The sequence below is a fragment of the Erpetoichthys calabaricus genome, chromosome 18 (assembly GCF_900747795.2).
Source record: "Erpetoichthys calabaricus chromosome 18, fErpCal1.3, whole genome shotgun sequence".
Lineage (NCBI taxonomy): Eukaryota > Metazoa > Chordata > Cladistia > Polypteriformes > Polypteridae > Erpetoichthys > Erpetoichthys calabaricus.
In genome coordinates this window covers 26501492-26524421 of record NC_041411.2, presented here as the reverse complement: position 1 = coordinate 26524421, position 22930 = coordinate 26501492, and the positions used below count along the sequence as shown (strand labels likewise).

At 37.2% G+C, this 22930-nt stretch overlaps 1 protein-coding gene across 6 annotated transcripts in view; it reads right to left on the bottom strand.

Annotated features, from left to right (window-relative positions):
- Nucleotides 1-22930, bottom strand: part of LOC114668309 (cyclin-dependent kinase 17-like) — a 99881-nt gene continuing 76951 nt past the window's right edge. For 4 of the 6 annotated variants that reach the window (XM_051921068.1, XM_051921069.1, XM_028823979.2 and 1 more), the window contains 14 exons: nt 21796-21921; nt 14626-14682; nt 14187-14301; nt 13600-13694; nt 11952-12014; nt 9381-9504; nt 9056-9176; nt 8204-8301; nt 5527-5632; nt 3080-3122; nt 2739-2829; nt 2023-2100; nt 1546-1661; nt 1-953 (listed from right to left, as the gene is read on the bottom strand). In XM_051921068.1, coding sequence (XP_051777028.1) covers nt 1561-1661; nt 2023-2100; nt 2739-2829; nt 3080-3122; nt 5527-5632; nt 8204-8301; nt 9056-9176; nt 9381-9504; nt 11952-12014; nt 13600-13694; nt 14187-14301; nt 14626-14682; nt 21796-21921 — 1218 coding nt within the window. In that variant the 3' untranslated portion in view covers nt 1-953; nt 1546-1560. The remainder of the gene's footprint in view (nt 954-1545; nt 1662-2022; nt 2101-2738; nt 2830-3079; nt 3123-5526; nt 5633-8203; nt 8302-9055; nt 9177-9380; nt 9505-11951; nt 12015-13599; nt 13695-14186; nt 14302-14625; nt 14683-21795; nt 21922-22930) is intronic. The other 2 variants (XM_028823977.2, XM_028823982.2) reach the window with 1 other exon arrangement.

The window sequence follows — 22930 nt, the reverse complement described above, 5'->3', positions numbered from 1 at the left end:
GATTTTCATCTTTGTAAACAATTTTATTAATGATGTTTTTGTTTTTAACTTTAATTTCAAATATCAAAGTCTTCGGATGAAAAATAAATATGGTCAAATAACTATCTGGCGGTGATTTCAAAAGCAACTTCAAGTCGGTCTCCATTTGGTGAATGTGTTTTCCGTGAAAATGTCACTGAACAGGATTATGAAATGATACTCGTAATCCTTACCAAATCAGGTAGAGTCCATGATAGAATTTGTTGATTTTCAACTGCAGGAACAGGTTTGATATAATAGTTTTAAATTGGAGAACAGTTGTAACTAATAAAAATAACCTCAGAAACTCTGTTAGAGCTATCCTGTGGCTGAAAAGAAAACGACTACAATTAGGCCTTATAAACCTGAAATTTGGCCATGCTCACATAAAACCTACCTATTCCCTTTAAAGCCCTTCTAAGTTTCTGGTTTGCAGAGCTCACCCATGGATTTACTAGTATTTGCATTGAGTATAGGGTCTTACTAGGAGTGCCAGGAGACCCTCAGTGAAACCTTCCATTTGAACAAAGCACACGGAATCTACCCTTTCTGACTCAAAGCGAATCACAGAAAGAGTTCATCCTCTAGACAAATGGTAATCTTCTACCTTGATAGGATCCATCCCATGAATGGAGTAAAAGTACCAAAAAAATGAAAGGGTCCAGCACCTGTTAACAGAGGCGGTGAAGAAAAATGTCCATTTTAAAAGAGCCCAGGGGCTTCCAGTAGCTTCTGTGTAAACATGGAAGGCACTCCAAAAACACAAAAACAAAAACACTGAGTAAAGAGAGTCCAACTGTTTACTGACTGAGGTCAGCAGAAACTCCTGAGCTGTCTTCTTCTCTTCTTCTTATGGTTACGAGACTTTCTTCCCACACTGGAAGCTTAGCCAAAGTGTTAAAATAACATGCTCTGCCTGCGCATCTTTCCTTGGCCTGCAAGAAGAATGAGAGAAAGGGTTGTGAAGAGAGTCAAGCAGAATTAACGGACCGTCACAGTGGTCACTTCAGCCAAACAGTGCAAACGTTTGTCTTCACAAGGTGCCATTTTCAATTTTCAGGTTTGTTAAGCTGAAGTAGTTGTAATAAATCGTTAAACCTGCTAAATTAGTTGACCTCCATTACAATGAGAAAAAATGACAAAAAAAGTATGGTAAAACTCCTGTGTCGCTGAAATGATGCTGCAGCATTCCCCATTTCTTCTGTCTACCCACGGCAGCTCAAAGAGACATCCTATTTTAAGACAACTCTTTAAGCAAAATTTAAAAGGAAACTAACAGTACTGGACAAAGTAATGCTCTTCACTAGAAATTCCATGTTTAATCAAATTATGACTGCTGACGCAAATTCCTTTAGCCCCAAAGACAACACTGGTTGGCCAACAATTAGGATCTGTGATGAAAGCTTAAAGTTTCAAGTACATATATTTTTAATTTTGCCAAAAGCTATCCGATTAACAGAACAGAAGAAGACAGAAAGACAACCAGACAGGTGGAAAGATGTTGTGCAACAAGTAGAGCTTATTTACCAGAGTGGAGACAACTCAACCAGTGGATGGCGAGGTAAGAACGTGAGACTGTGTCTGGATCTTCGCTCCATCTTTCTGGATAACTTCAGAAGGGGCAGAGCCTAGCTTATGGGATACTTACAAGAGAAAGAGAGGGGATCGGGATAGTAAGAGAGTGAGAGAAAGAACATAAAAGCAGCAAGCACTGCAATGATAAACAAGGCCACATCAGCAGAGAGGACTGAACAAGAGAGGACAGTTTTTTAATGGAAAGACCATCATGAAAACCCATACTTAACTGGGAAAATGTCAACAAGAGACAAAAAAGGGATCATTTGAAAAGAGATGGTATTCCTTTGAACCTTTTCTTTCCTAGACTGCAAAGACTTTACGTAACTCCAAAAAGAACACAACAAATGCCAACAAAACTTTTCACAAATGCTGACAATACAACAAGAAAAACATTAATTTCTTCAGGAAACATACAAATATTCTTACCTATGTCTGTGTACCCAGATGATCGCTTTCCAGGGTCTTTCTGGAGCTGAATATCTCTCACACAGAAGATAGATGCAGCTGTAAAATTGGAATATATTTACATTTTACATTTTGTATATCTAATACTTACAGCTAAAAGGACTTATAGATAGCAAGTGCAAAATGCATCCCTTATTTTTGCAATTGGAGCAGTGGCTTTCTCCGAGTCACATGTTCAGTCAGTAGTACTGAACGTACCAGCAAGCTTATATTTTACAAGTCAACATCCAAACCCACACTCACTTACATGCAAAGGTATGATGCAAGGGGCAAACGTTTTGGAAACCAGGAATTGTGAATAAGTAGGTTTGAAATGGAACAGACATTGCTCAGACTTCATTCTAGATTTAAAGAAGCAACGCCTATGAGAGTCTGAATGCAGCTGCCAAGGACTTGACAATATGAAGGCTCCAACATCAGAGTCCTCATTGTAAATGTCTGCCTGTGGTACTAAAGCGGAGAGTGCAGGTGGCATGCAATTAGTCTAGTATCTTAGCAGGGCTGTCTGAGATTCTAATGAGAAATTGAGGTATCTCTAGAGCTACAAGTGCAGGGACAGATAGGAGCAGAATTACATCAACCTAAGGTTACAAAGACACAAGTGGTGTTCTGTACAACAACAGAAGATCATTAACAAAATGCACCAAGTCCCTTGCAGATGTACAAGTGGCTCTTACTGTCTGGTAATGTCTGGACCTGATCCCCCAAAGTTTTAAAATATGCATGATGAAGAGCCTCTTCAGCAGAGATGCGCTTTTTGGCATCAAACTGTGGAGAAAAGGAGGGAAGTGTAAAAATAAAAGGAAAGTTGGAGAAACTGTTACAAGCACATGTATATTTCTAATTAATTTCATCACAAAAAACTGGTCTTTCAAAAAAGCTACTTCTTAAGTAGTACTTGGTGCTTACTCTATAATCATGAAAAAGGGCATAACCTTACTGTAAGCTATACGGGGCACAAACGGTTGGTGCTTAAGCATAGACAGCCTCATTATATTTAACTGAATACTGAACATACCTGAAGAAGCTTTGACAACAAATCTAGGCCATCACTATCAATCCTGTAACAAGACAATGGGACATCTGTTAAGGCATGTTGCAGAGATGTTTTTCAGGAGATACTACTTAATACCCAGAGATCAGCATGAAATACTGCATATAAGATACAAGGATCACTATTAGCTGTGCTGCTTGAGTACATGCCTTCACTTAAGACTAGAATTACCAGAGTCTACGAAAAAACGTGTAGATCTGGCCCACCTTAAAACCGTTCTCACCTTTCTTTTGTCTTCTAAATGTGCCGATTAAGACGAGCAGCAAGCAGCCGGCTATTTCATCCCCCACCATCGCAGAATGTTCACTAAGTTTTCCCAGCTCATACCTTGTTTGATTATGTGGGAGAGACTGAAGTGCTGGAGTTTTAGAGTGGAAATACTAGATCGCTATTTGGAACACACGCATTTCATGTGTGTTCCGTTTCTACAGTAATCTGTGTAAACACATTGTTAAAACAGAACCTTTTTCATATTGTAGTAATAAATGTTACAAAATGTAGGCATAAACTATACAATATGTGAAGCCTGACGTCCAAACATCAAATAAACATTTTCACAAAAGGTTCAAGGCTGATAACACCTTCCGTGGCATAATGCTAAGATTTGCAGAATTAGAGCACAGCAGCCTTGCCGTGCCTTAGAGACCAGAGTTGGATTCCCTGCTGGGGAGGAAGTGTTTGTTTTTCTTTGTAACCTCAAATGGACATAAAATTTATAAATTTGTATGCACTGTAAATCGTTAATTTTAAAATGTCGATCGCGGTTATTTCTGTTAATTAATTCATGCTTTTTTACTTAGAGTCAGAACAGGAACTTATTCAGCTTCTGATCTGACTAACAGCGCCACAGTATAAATTCACACCTGATTTGACACTGTTCATTGTCAAATAATATTGCATTACTTTGATGATGTTTTCTGATTGGTACTATTCGAATCATAAAATGATTTCATCAAAACGTCACATATATTTGTCTCTTTCTTTTTTTAAAATGTGCGTTGATCACCGCCAGCATGTTGTAGCACACAGCAACTGGCCACCTGCATGTTCTTGTGCGCACTGAATAAGCGCACTGAATAAGACAGTGCTATATACAATCATCAGATTCAAGTGTTAACAGTTCACACACACGCAAGGATTGTCTTTCTTACATTTACGTGTGTACCTGTTACAATGTACTCACTTCTCTCTATGCTGTGGTTTCTATTACACACCTGAAAGAAAGACAATATATGTGAAAACATCATCACACTAATGCAATATTATTTGAAAACGAACAGCGTCAGATCGGGTGTGAATTTATGCTGGAACTGGAAATTCTCTGATGTGGAATCAGTTCTGTATGGTTGTGGGCGTGGGTATGAGTGGTGGACATAACTGGGAATTACTGTGAATGTGCGTGGTGTTTTGAGATAATGAATAGAGCTGCAAATTACAGGTGCTTGCTCAGTGTAATAGGAACCATAGCACAGAGAAGTGTGTACACAACAAGTACACATGTCGTAAATGTAGGAAGGGCGCTCCTTGGGTGAGCTATAGCACGTCTTTATGTGAAAACAGCAGTGTCAGATGGGGTAGGGAAGGATCCTGAACGCGAATGAGAGAATGAAAAGTGAACAAAAAAAAAACAAAAACAAAGCTAACCTTTACAAATATAATAAATTACTCCGGCTGTTACAGACTGAAATCAAATGTATCTTTTTATTCTAAAATAGTAAAAATAAGAGCAGTTCACTTCTCAAAAGGAAGTCGAGCAGGATCGAACTCATGACCTCTTGATTTCCAGTCAGCAACTGATACTGTTGCGCCACGGCGGCAGTCGTAGTAAATGAGTGTCAATGTCGCACACTAAGGCGGCTTTTTTTTTCGGCAGTTATATTTTTGAATAAAAGCGCACTTGTTCTGTTATATTTGTACCTTTCATGAAAGTGTTTCTTTGATATTTGGACTTCACGCTTCATACATTATATAGTTTATGCCTACATTTTGTCATTTACTACTAGAATATGAAAAACGTTTCTGTTTTAAAAATGTATTTACACACATTACTGTGTGTTCCAAATAACGATCTATTATTTCCACTCTAAAACTCCACTTCACTCCCAGATAATCAATCAAGGCATGAGCTGGGAGAAGTTCGTGCACATTCGAAGTCGGTGGGGGGATGGAATAGCCGGCTGCTTGCAGCATGTCTTTATCTACACATTTAGAAGACAAAAGACGATAGCGGAGTGGTGCGAACGGGTTTAAGAAGCGATTTAAGGTGGGGCGGATCTACGAGTTTTTTTGTAGGCTCTGGTATTTCTAGTGTTAAGAGCTCTGGATTTCAGAAAGCTCCGAAGAACTAGCTAAGAAAACAAAACAAAAGTGATCAAAGCATAATGTTTTTGCATTGATTAGATTTGCAGTACCTTGGTGCATGGTTTACAAGTGGTTCTGCCTTGTAATGTGGGAAATTGTATGACTTGAATTCCTCACTGGTGGTGATCCCCGGCCACGTTTCTTCTGAAGGTGTGCCTGTAGACATAATCAGTGATGTGTGATTGAGGGCTCATAAGTAATTGAAAAAAGACACGATTAGTCTGAAGTCCTGACATCAGTTGGTAGAACATTTTGCACTGATTATTTTTCGGTAGAAACATCATTGGAATGGAAAGCAAGAAACAGAAGTCTAAGTACATCAAAGGGGTGGTCCTTGGACTTCATGTCTTGGTTTTTGTCCTGACATGCAGTGTGTGTAACTTTCTAAGTCATGACCCATCAATTCAGTTTGGCACAGACTCCACTCAAGTTCTTAACACATCTAAAGGATAATTAAAGCAAGTAGGATGACCCTGAGCACAATTTGAATTGCCACAGCAAAAGATCTGAATACGGACATAAATGAGAGATTTCAATTTTTTATTTTTAATACATTTGCAAACCTTTCCGAAAACATGTTTTCACTTTGTCATTATGTGTTACTGAGTGACAATTGATAAGAAAAAAAGGTAAATTTATCATTTTAAATGTACAACACAATAGAGTGTACAGAAAGTGAAGAGGTCAGAATATTTTCTCAATCCACTGTATACTTGAAATATAACACAACATTTCAAATTCAGAGTTACATGGTGCTATAGCTTATTCCAGAAGCACTGGGCATGAGGCAGGAAACTCCCTTGGACTGCATGTCAGTTTAGATATATTTAAATAATTAAACAAGAAGGCACTATACAATAATTAGCAATCAATATGTTCTTATAGCAATATGAAAGCGTGGAGGAATATCTAGCAGCTGTCTCTGTCAAAATTTGAAAAATTATAAATATCTGGATTATGGCTTCTGTAGCTGTCATTATTAATGTTGCACATCAGGCCTATAATGATCATTGTTGATAAGCAGGCCAATGATGGTAGTGTAAGTAGAAATTTAATGATGCATTTGAAACTGTGTTTGTTGATGTAGTGATAGGTAAACAAGGAGTATAGCACATCCTGTATCGTCTTGAGGATCAATATGGAGGAAGTGATGATGCCAATTCACACATGCTGGGGCCTACCTGCTAGGAAGTTTAAAATCCAGTTAGAAAAAGTGTCACTACTATATAACTAATTTATGTGCTAAGCTATAGTCTATAAATAGTACTTTGGCATAGCAATTTCTATTATCTAGGTGTGCCAGGATGATATGAAAGGCTGGGAATATGGAATTTCTGAAGACAGGTTGTGGTGATAAGGAAATTGTAATATTACATATAATGTATCCCGGCATTAATCTCTCAAAACACTTCTTGAACCATATTACATTTAATGTGGTCTGGACTTACTCTCAATTCAAGGATGTAAGAATAAAATGAGCTAATTTAACATGTCTTCTAATTTTATAGTATTCATTAAAAGGCACCATGTCGAGAGAATTGGAAATTACCAGAGTGTTCACTAGAATCGTTATGATGCATTATTCTTAGTGCCAGATACAAAATACGCTCTGGGGCATTACCCATTGGTAATGATTTTTTAAGTAACTGTTCAACTAAGTATTTACATAGTAAACAAACATAACCACAATGGCAAAATGCAAGGAGCTGCAATAATTCTAGATCAAAAAATGTTAATGCTAAAGAAAAAGAGCCCTGCTGAAACAGACCAAAAAAGAAAAAAAAAAAAATCAAATAACGTGTTACTTGATGTTACTATGTGTGACTGTTTCTTTCTAGGATTGTGACCCAAAAATGGTGGTGACCCTTACAGCCACAATATGTTGTCAGTCTAGATATGTGCTATCAATTATTGCTAACCTGGGAAATCTGGTCGAAGGGGACAGGCCATGCAAAAAATAATTCACAACTTATCCTCTGGAAGTTAGTAGACTTATATTTCACTGGTGAGTACTCATTACCAGGTAACCCACTTAGCCTAGTTAAGCTCAGTGTAAAAAGCTGTGTCTTATTCTCAGCAGGTAAGAAGAGGTGAGAAAGCGGCCTCAAATGAAGGAGTTCAACAACCTCAGGGTGTTATTTACAAGAGAGGGTAGAGGGTGCTTGTGACACTGACTGATGAACTGGTGCAGAAAAAACATTTTTACTAATGTTATCCATGAGGATGAAGCAGAAACTAAGCCTTCAGACAAAGTTGACAAATTACCAGTTTGTCTACATTCTCAACTGCACCTAAGGTCACAAGCTTACAGCAGTGACTGAAAGAACGTGAACTCTAGCAGACAAAACAAGGTTCCAGGCCATGTTTGCTGGGCTTACTCCCTGTGACAGTGTGAGGAGCTTAGTAATATGAAAGGACTGCTGAGTCTCCAGATTGAGAGGACCTAGTTGAGGTTGCTTGCTCATGTAGTTAGGAAACCCTGTATGACTCCCGTAAAACAAGTCATGGTCCATTGGGAGAAGGCTGTGGGGCAGACCCATGACACACTGTATGGAACATATTTCTCAACTGTTCTGGGAGCATCAAGGTATTCCCCTAAAAGGGCAGGAGCACAAGATTTTAGGCATAGGGGGCCTGGTCAGTACAGTATAGTATGTTGCCACTGTAATCCTTTCAAGGAATTTCAGCACAGAAATGAATGAAAATATGACTACCCAGGTCACTTACCTAGTATTCGGAAAATCAGATGAAGTTGGTCTTCAACTGTGGAACCAGGAAACAATGGTCGTCCAGTCATCATTTCGTAGAAGATGCAGCCCACTCCCCTATGCACAAAGAGGTAACAAACGGCATATTAATCTGGTCAAACCATTTTATTGGGAAAGGTAAGACACTGATGGCACTGGCTGTTGGAACTGTTAAAAATGGCATGATGTAATCTACACAAACTAAAACATTCAATATAAACAGAGCTCTTCAGTATTTGACTTCTATTTGATTAAGACATGCAAAATAAGTTTTCTTAACTGTGCCCATTAAGATTGTAAACCCTGTTAGTATGTGCACACTTCTAATCTCTTAATTTAAAAGGATGCTGTCAAGGGTTGTGACTAAATCTAGTAAACCTACTGAAAATAATTTATCAGGTGGGAAAACTTTCTAAACCTAAAGAAAGGTCAATAAGCTGAACACAAATTTAAACCATGTATACAGACATTTTCTTAACAAGACTCTTGATTGAATGCTAGAAAGACCTGGGAAGGAGATGAGAGAAAGAGAAGACGGGATCTGCAAAAATGTGAAGCCAGAGCTTTGGACACCTCAAAATTAACAATTTCCTTTTTCTTCTGATTTTTTTTTTGTTTTCAAATCAGAAAGCAAAAGAGTGGTACATTGTTTGAGTTACTATTTCCAACTCCAACCCCTATTCTGTTTCCCTGGTTTGTTTTGAAAAGACATAATTGCCCTAAGGGTCCCTACAATATCCGGATTAATAGTTCTAAACTACCACAGTTCATATTAGCATATAACACAGGACTTACTCATTCTGTTAATAAGTATTTCAACTAGTTTACATACCACATGTCAATAGGTGTTGAGTACTCTGTGGATCCCAACAGGACATCTGGGGGCCGGTACCACAAAGTCACCACTTCATTGGAATATGTCTTAGTGGGAACAGACTTGGCCCGAGCTAGACCTGAAACATAACAGACAGCTTAGAATAGTTGAGAGAAACTTATATATACAGTTCTAAGAAAATGTGGTGTGTTGTTATTCAGTGAGCTTTACAAATATATTAGTGAACTGAGGAGTGAAAAGCATCAATGTTACACTGACCCAAAAAAAAAGTGGAAATGTAATTATAACTATTATTGTTACCAAGTGTCACAAGGTTACTTACCAAAATCTGCCAGTTTCAGTTCCCCTTTCTCGTTGATCAGAAGGTTCTGTGGCTTAAGGTCACGATGCAAAACTTTTCTCCTATGACAATAAGATAAGCCACGAAGCAATTGGAACAGGAATAGCTAAAAAAAAAGAAAATAAAAGGCAAAAATCCTTTAAAAATCTAAAATTTGTGGCATGAAGAAACAGGACAACAAGACAGCAAAATTATTCCAAAATATTGGAAGGATGATCAAAACTAGTGAAACCCTTTGAAAAAAGCAACTAACTACAAAAGGATACAATGTTTTATTAGTGGAAAACAAAAATAGTAAAATGATTTGTTGGACTAAGATAAAAGACATTTAGTCTTAGGAGAATTTTAGCGTTCGGTTTGATCAGGGCCTAATTTAAACATGATGAGGCCCTAAGAACTGTAAAGCTGTAGATGGAAAATTTAGAAAGTGTAAACAGAGATCAAGCTACTGTAACAACAGAATTTGGCAAAAAAACAGCAACCAAGATACACATAAACTAGTGGGTTGCTACCCCATTAAAAATTGCATCAAATAAAATAAACATAAAAAAATCTGAAATTTTGAAAGGCCCTTTTACACTGTGAGGCCATGAGCTGGGTCTTGTTTAGTTTATGCCTAAATCTGGCCTTGTGTTTTATACACTAAAAAAACTCCCAACACTTCAGGCAGTAAGAAGCATTAGGCTAATAAAATATTGTCTGCTACTCTAAACCTCTAGCACTTAAATTAAGAAATGTATTTGTTAAATTAACACCATACTAGTAGAAATGTGTTTTCTCTGGATATATCAATTTTCCTTCCTTCTGGTAAAACATGCACTGATTTGGTTGATTGTGCCCAGTGATGGACTAATGCACTGTCCAAGACTCTCCTGCCTTACACTCAGTGTTGCTGAAATAGGCTCTAGTCCCCATTATTCCTGAAGTGGTTAAGAAAGTGAATGGACAGATAAACTAAAATGTCAAGTCTCTGCACTTAACACCGGCACTACCTTTGATACAGCTGTGTAGGTTTTCAGTTTGCCTTATAACCTTGGCTGTATTCACATTTCCAGAAATAACCTCTTTGTATTTTGGGTTGAGTAACACCAATGGTCACTAAAAAAAGATATTTCTGTATAGTGTGAAAAAGCTGCAGATGCTTGCTGGAATGGGTGCATCCCTGGATTGATGAATGTAATCATTAAACATCCATCCTTTTCAGAAATATTGTGGAAAGGTGTCCTTGGAATTTAATGGATGTTTCAGGCAATTCACAACACAGGGAAGCCGAACGTTTTCTCACCGTGATGATATCTCACACTGCCACCTGGTGGAATCTTCCAGATTTACATAAAGTACACACACAAGTATAAACAGTACACCGCTTGCATAACGGCAGCATCTGCTGGAGCATGCGTCACGTGAAGAATAAACTTGGCCTAAGGAGAGAGAAATTGTCTATGGCCACCACCTGCAAAACCATTCCCGTTTGGGGGTTTTCTTGCTGTTGCCTTTCCAGTGCACCTGTTGTCACTTTCATTTGCACAATCACTTATCCTTCTTAACTGGACATACTGATTTGGGTTGCCTTTGATCCAAATCACTCCCTATCCTCTTAACAGAAATACAGTGTTTGAAGTTAGCACCAGAAGGGATAATCTAAGAAAAAAATACACTGTGGTATCATATACTACATTTCTCACATGAAGATTCAATGTGCTTCACTGGAAGAATCCTAATCCATTTCTCATAATACAGCATAAAGCGATGTCTTATGTTATGTTAAACTGGAAAAAGTTCAATTCTCTTTCAAGAACTTTTTAGAATTTGACAAGAATTCATTAATATAATTGCAAAATTATATTAGGGTCCTCCCTGAGTGGAGTTTGCATGTTCTCCCCGTGTCTGCGCGGGTTTCCTCCGGGCGCTCCGGTTTCTTCCCACAGTCCAAAGACATGCAGGTTAGGTGCATTGGCGATTCTAAATTATCCCTAGTGTGTGCTTGGTGTGTGGGTGTGTGTGTGTGTGTGTGCGCGCACCCTGCGGTGGGCTGGCTCCCTGCCCAGGGTTTGTTTCCTGCCTTGCACCCTGTGTTGGCTGGGACTGGCTCCAGCAGACCCCCGTGACCTTGTAGTTAGGATATAGCGGGTTGGATCATGAATGGATGAATGGAATCAAATGAAGCCTTTTTCTGATACAGTTCTCTGCTGTGGAAAGAGAAGGAGGCGGTGCGTTTAGTTTGAAAGATTTTTTTGTTATTTTTTTTTTTTTACTTCAGCGTGTGCACAGCTCCATTGTCCATAAGTATATCTTTGACTTAATTGTGTGTGTTATGGTGTGCATTTTGTTCTCTTAAACAAAATTCAATGAAAATATAAAAACATTTTGAAATTGTCATAATTGCCCATGTAAAGTACTTCCTTAGAAGTCATAATCAGCCTGACAATAATACAGTAACTGTTTATTTCAGTATTTTTTATGTCAGTTACCATGACAGCCTCGTTTGCTTTAAAATTAATTTATATGTCAAGTAGTACATTTCAATCCAGACATAACCCAACATAAAAGTACCTTAACGTTGTAGACACTCATGATGTTTCCACAGTCATCCATGTACTGCTTCAAATCCTTGTCCTGATATAAGGTTATAATTAGCCAGAGGAGAGAAAGAAAAAATACTGATGATGTGAGCTCTAATCGAACACCAATTTAAAATAAACATCCTTAATTAAATATGACTCAATTAGCTGCTTTCAATATTTATGAAAGACATTAGGATGATTAAATATTTAGCATTTTTTCATTCTTCAAAAAGTTCCTGAATATGGTTTTGATTCAAAAAGAAACTACAATTTCTTTTCACTCCAGTCACAATCTTTGCTGCATTCCACATATTAGTCATTACCTTTTTTCTTTTTCAGCTCGAGGCTGAGTCTTAGAGACAGTCATCATTTCCTGTTAAATGTTAAGAACTGTTTTAACAGTTATGGATGACGGTTATTAACTTTTTAAATGTTTAAATCACAGATTCATAAATATTAGGTTTTTCTATCATGACCAATTTTCCGTTATTGTCATTTCCTATTACTTCATCACGTTTTTTTCAAGACTCATAAATAAACAGCCCAAACCATGAGATTGGGAAGAAGAGGATTTGGTGCCCATTTGAAAACACAACCATTTTCAAGTAAATTCTTGGAAGTGAATTTTGCAATGCCAAGAAAATAGAAATATAAAATACAAAAAAATCAAAGGACTACACTTGAACTTTTCATAATACAACACTTACTAAAACCAAAAAGAAGAATCCAGTAACAGGAGTTAGAGAAGAACATTCTCTAATTCTTAAAATCTGCAAATGGCTGGCTTATTGGCAGCTCAGGTAAGAACAAAAACTGGTCAGCTGTTCAGAGCACCACTATCTTTTTGTCCTCAATGAGGAAAGGCAGGAATTCCAGCTACATTCTTCAAAAGACCTCACTCAATCTTTCAGTATAATGCTAAATCAGAATATACACTGAAATTGTCTCAAGAACACAAAAATCAATGTTCTTTAGTGGTCCACTCAAAGTATGAACTTTAGTCCAATCGAAAATATATGGCAGTAGTTGGTTGTAGTTGCTATTGCAACAGCACCTCTCACAGAACTCGATCAAGCTTGAGAAATTTTTTGTCAGGATTGAAATGTAAATTTATTTTGTTTAATTTGTTTTGACCAAGTTGTGTTTTCAACTTTAAGCTTCTTTAGTCCATCCATTTTGCTTTCTGATATTTTAAATGTTACAGAACTGATCCCTACTATGTCCAGATGAGTCTTTTAAATTTCCACAAAATACAGTAAGAAATCTGTTTCACCTGTGGAAATATTCTGACTTTTCCAGCTAATCTTATAAATCTCTTGGTCTTGACATTTTACAATGAAGAATAGAAAATATTATATAAGAAGATATTATATTGACAGAAATGTATGCTTTAAAAAACTCAAACCTATACATGGAAGGTATCTATTTTACTTTATGCAAACATTTTGACTATTATATCTAGCTGTTTTCTGCATTGATCAATAGCACAGAATTCCAATTAAACTCATCAATATTTCATTATGTAACAAAAAAAAGATAAACTAAATTTCTCTCTCTCCATCCATCCATCCAGGTAAAACCCAGGCACCACAAGTCCACAAATCAGACAGCACAGATACGAAGAGAATGTTACTTACCAGATACTCAAAAACAAGAGTTAGAGACTTGTCTGTGTGAATAATGTCATGCAAGGTCACAATGTTTGCATGCTTTAGGTCTTTAAGTAGTGACACTGGAGAAACAAACAAAGAAAAAGGCTTAGTCATAAAAAAATAAATAAATAAATAAAAAACAAAAATATGAAATATGAATCTAACTTCACTTTGTAGTGCGATAAACTGAATACATTCATTACTTATTATGAGACACCTAGACATCTGCATGTTATTTCAGAGGGCCAATCTCACCAAGAAAACCAGTCAGCAAGAGACAGCCAAAAATGAATATTGCCATTCAACACGTCACATTTCAGTACCCTGAACATGAGATCAAACAGTCAAAGGGTCCTGGCATTACAAATTAAGAGATGCTATGCTGAGCTGTATTTGGTATGCATATGAAAAACAGCTTCTCATTCAGATAATGTGATGGTTGGCAAGCTGTGCAGGATTTGACATTCACAAGTTCAACAGCTTCTCTTGCATTCATAAGGATGGCTAAAATTTGTTATGCAGACTGCAGGCCAGTGATTTTGTATGGTACTGAACATAAAGGAGGCTCATACCCTCTCGAATGGCTGTACAAGGAGCACCTTCCTCATGCTCTAGTCGAATCTCCTTTAGCGCCACAAGATTGTCAGTGAGCTTGCTCCTCCCTTTAAATACAGTAGCGTAGGTTCCCTAAAGAGATGAAGAACAGAGAGAGTGACCCATACAGACAAAGCACTGGAGGGGGTAACCATAAAAGTGCAATATTACAAACACTACCATTTGTCACTTTTATTTATTTAAAATATTTCTTCCATGTACTGAATGCATTCTATTTCTACGACATGATGAGTTCTTTCTTTGTCTGACATTACCTAAATGTCTTCCCATCTGTGCCAGTCTGAAGTAACTTCAGCAACTAAATGTTTCATATAAAATTGACCCTTTTCGCCATAATTTATGGTGCTACCTCCCAGAAAGTAAGGTACTTCCTATGAATCTAAAATCATTTCCTACCTCTCCCAGCTTGTCCAGTTTGATATATGTCTCCAGCTTTCCAAAGCCAATCTCGGACTGGAAGAAAAACAGATGTTGGTGAGCCGTGTTATAAAATTCCTATGCCGAACCTGTCATTTACTCATGTAACAGCAGATTACCTCCCTACCCCTCCACCCCCTTACTGTTAAACAGACAAATTGATATTCAGTGACTTTCTGATATAACTCTACATCACACTATTAAAAAATGGTAAGGGACAGGCAATGTTTAATTAAATAAATTTACAAATGAAACACTTGTATACGTAAATACCTACAGCTACTTTAATCTGGGCACAAATTACCACGATTTCTATGACAGAAGTTTATAAAACTGAAAAAGTGCTTGAAAACTGTAAGACCTAATTTCTAGTCCAGACATTAAGCCATTAACATCTTTCCACTTGGCCTTGCTGATTAATTCTTATTTTCCAATGTTACTAAGACTGTTACCAAGTCCAGCCACCAATTCCATATCTTATGTTTGTGCCACATCACTGCAACCTCACTGTGTCTGTCAGGGGTGTTTATTTGTTTAGGAATCTGGACCAGGTAAACACAGAGAAAAAAGTCCTGTAAATCCACAGAATATTTTGTTCTTTTCTTGCAATATTAACAATTATTCTTGGAGCCTTTCACATACATGCAGAATCAAATATAATTATGTCACTTATTTTGTTCATTCACCTATACAGTCAATTCAACAGGAACTGACAGTTTTTGAAGAATGGCATCCTAATTGGACTAATGTTGCTTTAAAGAAATTTCAGGTCTGCAGTGAAAGGTCTTAGCCTGTCAGATTCTCTGTAGCTTACTGAGCTAGAGACTCAGCAAAACATCAGTGCAGATCTTCCCATTTTGAAGCTGTCCCATCTCCCTGCCTTCTCACTGCTCTTGTGGCTGCAGGCAAAAAGCTGCAAACATAAATTCCCATTATACCATAAAGCTGAAGCATGAGAGGAGGTCAGATTATCCAAGGTCTCATTACAGGCACTGAGAACTTTTTTGTAAAAATGTATTTATTTGGACATGGGGATGATTTTGCAAAAAGTAACACAACTTGCGTGCAAATCATTCCAATGCCTTGCATGTTCATTGTTAAAAGAGAAAGCAGCTATCCTCCCTGAAATAAAAAAACCCTTTCACACAATATGCATACTTGCAGCAGGTTTTGTCACAGGTTATCTGTTATTTTGCTTTAACATTTAATTTGATATAATTTAGAAGTATTTTCCCTTTTGTTTACTTATTATAGGAAGACATTTTGTGAGAACGGCAGCAATATACGCAACATACCAACAACTATTTTCTTTCTGTTCATTAGCAAATGAGTGCCTGAAGAAATGTGGCTACACAGACAGACAGCCAGCCATATAATAAGTAGAAGCATTTCAGCCCATCCACATCGCTCACTTTCATATCCCATAAACACCTATTTTCAATTCAAATGCAATAATCCACAAGAAAGGGCTTCCTGTTTGTGGACTACTTTCATTTTCCACAATTATTTACTGAACTACATTTTAGCAAAAATTACATGCATTTTATATGTGGTAAGCATACAACTGGATGACCTGACGTGGGGATCATGCAACACGAGAAATGTGAGATTTTTAATGGACATTATTTGCTGTTGTCCAGTGTTGGTCAGAATTGCATTCCATTCTAACACAAATTTTGTTATGTCCATTCTCCATGAAAACATGTAAATTGTTTCTCAGCCATCACTACAAACTACATGGAGTAAGTAACATACAAAAAATTTAATTTGTGGATGGCGTATTCCTTTTAAATGGGTTGCAAATCAAACATGAAAACAAAAGCCTTAAACTTACTGAATAAGTAACTTTTTTCAAGTCAGCAATATTATTGAGTATTGAACTGTGTCTTAAGATTTCACACATATTGTAAAATATAATATTCATTCTGTTTAAGGAAACAAACAGATTCAGGAAATTTAAACAAGACCTACTGTGAATCTCATTACCCATCTCCCACTGTGGCAAACGATCAACCACAAGGTGTGTTTTACTCCAGCACAGGGGTTCTTAAATTTTTTAATTTGAGGACTTAATTTAGAAAATTAGTACTGTACTGGGACCCAAGCAGATGATTATTATGATAATGACATCAGAGTCACACAGTGACCAAGAATATTGGCTACATAATAAAAAAGTAAATGCTTTTGATTCATTTAATGCATATTTCTCACACAAATATTAGTAAAAGAGAAAAGTGGGAAACAAATGTATTGTTAAAACAACATTTCACCTACCAATTTCCAAACCCACTTATCCTGAGCTGGGTCATGGGGCAGCTGGAGCCCATCCCAACAAGTACATGGTGCAAGACAGAAACAATCGCCTAAACAGGGTGCCAGCACAGTCCAGCGTGGGATGAACACACACACAAGCACACGCACACACACATCAGGGGCTAACTTAGATTTATCAGTCCAATTAACTTGCATGCCTTTGTATCATGGGAGAAAACTAGAGCACCCAGAGTAAACACACGAGCAATTTTGAAAGGAACATGCAAACTCTGCACAGAGCGTACTTGGGGCTTGAACCTAAATCAATAATTATCATTCAAAACAAGAAAAGATTCCTGAAGTATTTCACTGCCAATGGAAATTCTTAGTGTAAGATTTAGTCAAGATGAGGGAATGAAATTCTTGGGGTGTGGTGCAAGGATATGAGGAGTTTTTAAAACATTGAAAGGATGGTATGAAAGGTCACTTAATGTATTTACTTGACTCATGGCACCAGCTATGGAATGAAGTAGTTCAAAAATTATTTAATCATGCAGCTTATTTTCCTTGTCTTGCATGGGGGGTCATGAGGTCACTGGAAAGCTGTGTGTGGTGATCCCAATATCTGTGCAAAAGGATGAAGGTTCAAGGTGCTTCCTGTTTTGCTATAGGGTTGCGAGACATGGATGCTATCCGGTGACCTGAGATGAAGACTGGACTCCTTCGGTACTGTGTCTCTTCAGAGAATCCTTGGGTACCGCTGGTTTGACTTTGTATCGATGAGTTGTTCACAGAGTCCCGAATGAGGCAAATTACCTGCATTGTGAGGGAACGTCAGTTACGGCACTATGGCTGTATGGTGCGGTTCCTCGAGGGTGGTCCGGCTCATAGGATCCTCATTGTTAAGGACCTGACAGGCTGCACCAGGCCAAGGGGACGCCAATGTAACACCTGGCTGCGGCAGATAGATGGTCATTTCCGGATAGCGGGACTGAGACCATGTGTCTGACTGGGGGGGTTGCCAACTAGGATCGTGTGGTGTGTGCAGCAGTGCACTGTACCAGTGTATGCGCCCCCAACCTGACCTGACCTACCCAATACAGTCACCCTTTATAACACCCTGAAAATCATTGCATCCATTTTCCACTCCTGTTTTATTCATTGTGACATTTCAATCTAGCGTCATTTCCTTCTTTCTCCACTTTCTTATATGTGTCTTTGCTGTCAGTCACTTCAGTTTGATTGTTTAATAGGTTGTGAGTAGGGAGGTGTGGAATACAAATTATATTTTCAGGCCACAAAAATTAAAGCTTGCTGTGATGCATCAATGGTGTTTTTTTCATATTCTACTGTAATAAACAGTCTTGCTAGAGCAGGTGACATATCATTCAACACAGAATTTGTGCTAGCAAACTCAGGTAACTAAAGTTACCATACTACCATACTAATTTTACAACATAATCATGTAACTACCCATCACAGACATGTCTGCGACCCAAAATGTAAGAAACACTGCTCTAAAATACACTTCACCTCAAAAAAATCATCTCAAAGCACCGTTACTGACATTATTGAACACTGATATTCAGATGTGAATTGCTGGCTCTGTTCTGGAGACAACTAGATAGTAATCACTGAAAAAATGTCATATTTACAATGACTCACAGTCACTAAGTGTGATAAACACAACTTAAAGTGAATTTAAAACTGCAATGAATTTCAACTCAGAAGTACTCCATCATATTATGGGCTTGAGTAAGTGTTTACCAAAAAAAATTCAGGATTGCATACTAATTACAATTACTCACTCAAAAGCATCCAAAATTCTTTTACTACCATGACTCAACATGTGCTGTAAAATATGACAGATGGTTTATGGTGCTTTACTCTGTTTCATTGTGGCTTAGCTCAATTACATAACCTGCCCTTTTCATTTCCTCAGGATTTTTTTATTGCGTTTGCACATGACACGCCACAGAAAATGCATAATGCTGTGTGTTGATTGAAATTTTTAATGTAATATTGACACCCAACTTTGCAGAATCTGCCATTAATGATTTAGGTCAGGTTAAAACATTTATAAAATCACTGGGAATGACGTTACAATATTTTTCACACACTTTAAGTTATTATTATTAGCACAAAGTCTGCAGTAGTTTCCACGTGGAGAAAAGGTGGGACAATCTGCATGTGAAAGGCACAATATTGAAAGACTTAGCAATGTATGAAAATTTGACAATAAATGGTTGGTTTTCTTAGCTTGATGTTGACACACAACCAAGATTGCCATGCAACTGCAACTGGTAGGGCCAATGCAATATGGAACTTGACTATACAGTAGGTGCAGTTTAAAAAAAAAATCTTAATTTGACTACTCATGTGCCACAAAGCTAGTGTGTCTGTATGCGATTCAGTATGTGTACCAGCATTACACATACAGTATTAAACCATATGATTTTAGTACAGGCAACAGTGCAGGTTTTGAATAACTTACTGTCACAATGGTTGGATGGAAGATGCAAACCCAAATCAGATTATTTCCTAGCATACTGATGGATTTGCCACTGTATCAGACACACAGCACACTTGTGTGCAGAGCATAATTTGTAGAAACCAAAGGAGAATATAGCTGTTGATGAAACTGAATTGGAGAGACAACAGAAGAAAAATTTGGAGCCTGAACCTATGACAACTACACTAGTGGAAAATGTCAAAATCCCTACCCATTGTTTGCTACTGTGAGCAAACAATCAAATGGGAAATATATCCCTACTTCAAGGATAATAGTACCAAGAATCTATATATACTGTACAATACAAAGTTGACTAACTGACTGACTTACTCACTATTCAACAAAAAATACTATTTCCTGCTTAGTTAAAAAGCTGAGATTTGGCAGAAAGGTACACCTAGGGCAATAGGTATCCACTAAGATCCACTACTTCAATATATCAATATTTAGAGGAAAAAGTCACCCTACAATAGAAAAACTAAATACTCCAAAATCTAAAAAATGATTTGACTGATCGTACAAAAATACAATAATAGCTGACCAGTGTTTTTTTATCTATTCATTAATATTGTGCTAGTATAAAGGATTTGCGCAAATAAAGGATGTAGCAGAAGAGACTGACTGACCAACCAGCACCACTAACCGATATGGTGGAAGGACGACTGAAGAAGGGGCAGTGTCCTGGAAAGGAAGAGGGACATCATCACATTTGACAAGGATAGTCGGCGAGAAATAGAAGAGGAAAGTTTAGCAAAAGACACAAAGCTCAATGGTTAGCAAGTGTGCTAAAAAATCTCGCGGTGTGCCTATGAGTGTAGGTGCTGCTTGAGCAGAAGCAAAAAGGTAGAGGGACAGAAGTAGAGGTGAAAGCTGAAGGCTCTGAAGGCTTCAGAGGCTTGGGCCCTGATCTATTATACCAGCCCATGATCTTTTTTTCGATTACATACATGATCAATAGCGATGCGCCCCTAATTTTTTTTATCCATTTTATGCCCCCATCAATGCAACACCATTATATGAACATGCGTGAATACCCCAAAGGGATCCAACCCCCCCACCCCCCTTTCAATTTCATATACATAAAAGACTGCGAGTAACAATCACAGAGGGACCTGAGACTTAAATAACTGTACATACTAGAAACACCCCAAAACCTATGGTATCAGTTTAAACTTAGCATGTACACCATGAGCTACTCATTCTAATATACATTCACATCTACGGATTTTATCCCCACCCCCAATGTCCAAAATCATATTACATGCTTACTTTGAACAGGGATGCCCCATGCCCTTCACCTATTCTCCAAAATTCTTACAAATACATTGGTATCTGCGGACTTAAACGGGGACCACATTCAACTGACGAAAAACATAAAAAGAAATACTTGAATAAACAATGAAAACAAATTAAAATCGTAATCTTTTAAAAAAAATAATGATAATAATATATAGTCTATTTTCGCATTATTCCCACTGATTTCATGTTTCAATTCAAATTTAAATTCAATTCAAAAGCATACACTTTCCTGAAAAATTGCACTGGTTTGAAACTCTAGGTCCAAAGCCTTTACCCACTACACTACACTGCCTGCTGTTAACATTACCCATTTGTAAAAAATAAAAAAATAAATAAATAACAAAAAACCTTTGCATCTTCAGAGTGAATGTATTCAGTAGGTTTAAAAGTTTTTGTTCTCATTTGGAATGGTATCCCTTGAGCTCCACTTTGAAACACATGAACTGGCAAGGTACCTTTTTACGATGTGTAAGAAATGCTTCACTTTATGAAACAATTTCACGTGGCAAATTAATATACTGTATACTATGATCCTGAACAAGTAACCGTTACATGAAAAATATTGAGTTTATCCATTAAAATCTATGGCTAGATAATCTGATATTTCAAATTAGTGCTCCTAAAATAAAGAAATGGTGCCGAAAACATCTGGAAAATTCACCACTCAGAAAAACCTTAAATTGTTCTTTTCCTTTGATTTATGATACCTTAGAAAAGTTCTGCAATAGAAATCACAACTCTGTGTTTTAAGAACAGCCCACTACCTTGTTTCAGCTTAGGCCAAAGCATTTAAGTGACACTCTGCATACTTAAGTATCATAGTTCATGCAATGTCAACAAATTTCAGACTTTGATGTACCTCTGATTACTAATTCATTCATTGTTTTTTAAACAGAAAGAAAAGGCTAATACCTACACCCTATGTAACAGATCATACTTTAAAAAATGGTAAGCATTATTAGATGAAAAACTGAACAAATACTAGATAATGGCCACAGAGTGGCAAAAGGACATAAAGTGTGACTAGCAAAGTGATGCTACTCCATCTCTAAGAAATCAAGAAATACATGTACAGTTCCACTCACCAAGGAAGCACGTCGTAATCTTCGGCTCATTGGCTTGTCAAAAGGAGGACTGTTCATTGCAAACTTTTCGAGGTAGCTTTCTGGAAGGCGGATATCTGCAGGCAAAGACAGGCGCTTGTTGATGTCCTGAAAAAGAAAAGGAGCATTAAAAACAGGAGATCAAGTCAAGTAAAAGGATGACATTGCAGAACAGATTCTTTCGCTACTGTTCAGGGAGATGGAGGAAAAACATAAATGATGTGTCCAGTTTTGAGCATAGCTGTGTATAGTAGGAGAGTTAACATCCTAGGAGATCTAAATGGGTAGTCATTGCTTGTAATGCACCTTATAGTGAGCATGTCTTTTAAGACGAAAAGCAGGATCAGGACAGCTGGCTGCAAAGGATATTTCTGCCTCATTTTGTCTTTTTTTAGTTTTTCATGACAGGCAGCATTTGGATGATCAAGCCAATGCAGTGTGAGGTTCACTTGGCACATTAGGCAGAGCGCTTGCAGCTTTCACGCAGCAGTTTCTGCATTTCACCTGCGGCACTATAAAGCAAACTAGTTTAACTATTGCAGTGCCAATAAAGCCCACCAACACTTGTTTATTTATCTCTTTATATCAATGGCCTTTAAAAGAAAAACATATAAAATAAGAAATGGCATACTTTATGTAAATATAGCAGAAGTGGTGACAAAAACCATTACATCTCATAATGTCACAAACTGTATTCAGTATTTATTTATTAAAAAAAAAAACATTGTTTACAAATTATCATTTGCTGAATTTTAGATAAAACTAGTAGTACAGGTAATAGCATAGAATAATAACACACCATACAATGCTTACAAGTTGAAGCTTAGAAGACATTAGAAATTTGTTCAAAAATGACATAAAATAAAATCATTGACAAAAATGGCCACAAAACAGTATCTCAATAGAGTTTTTCTTTAACATGTTATTCCACCTTTAAATAAAATTTCAGGTTAAGCAGAATAACACATCTAAACCAAAAAGCAATTGTTTATTAAGCACTATGAGCACAGCAAAGGTGCTATATAAATAAAATGTATTATTATTTGATTGGAAAAGATATAGATTTTAGATAAGATTCTAACAGATTTTTGAAAAATGTTGAACAAGCTGATGATCT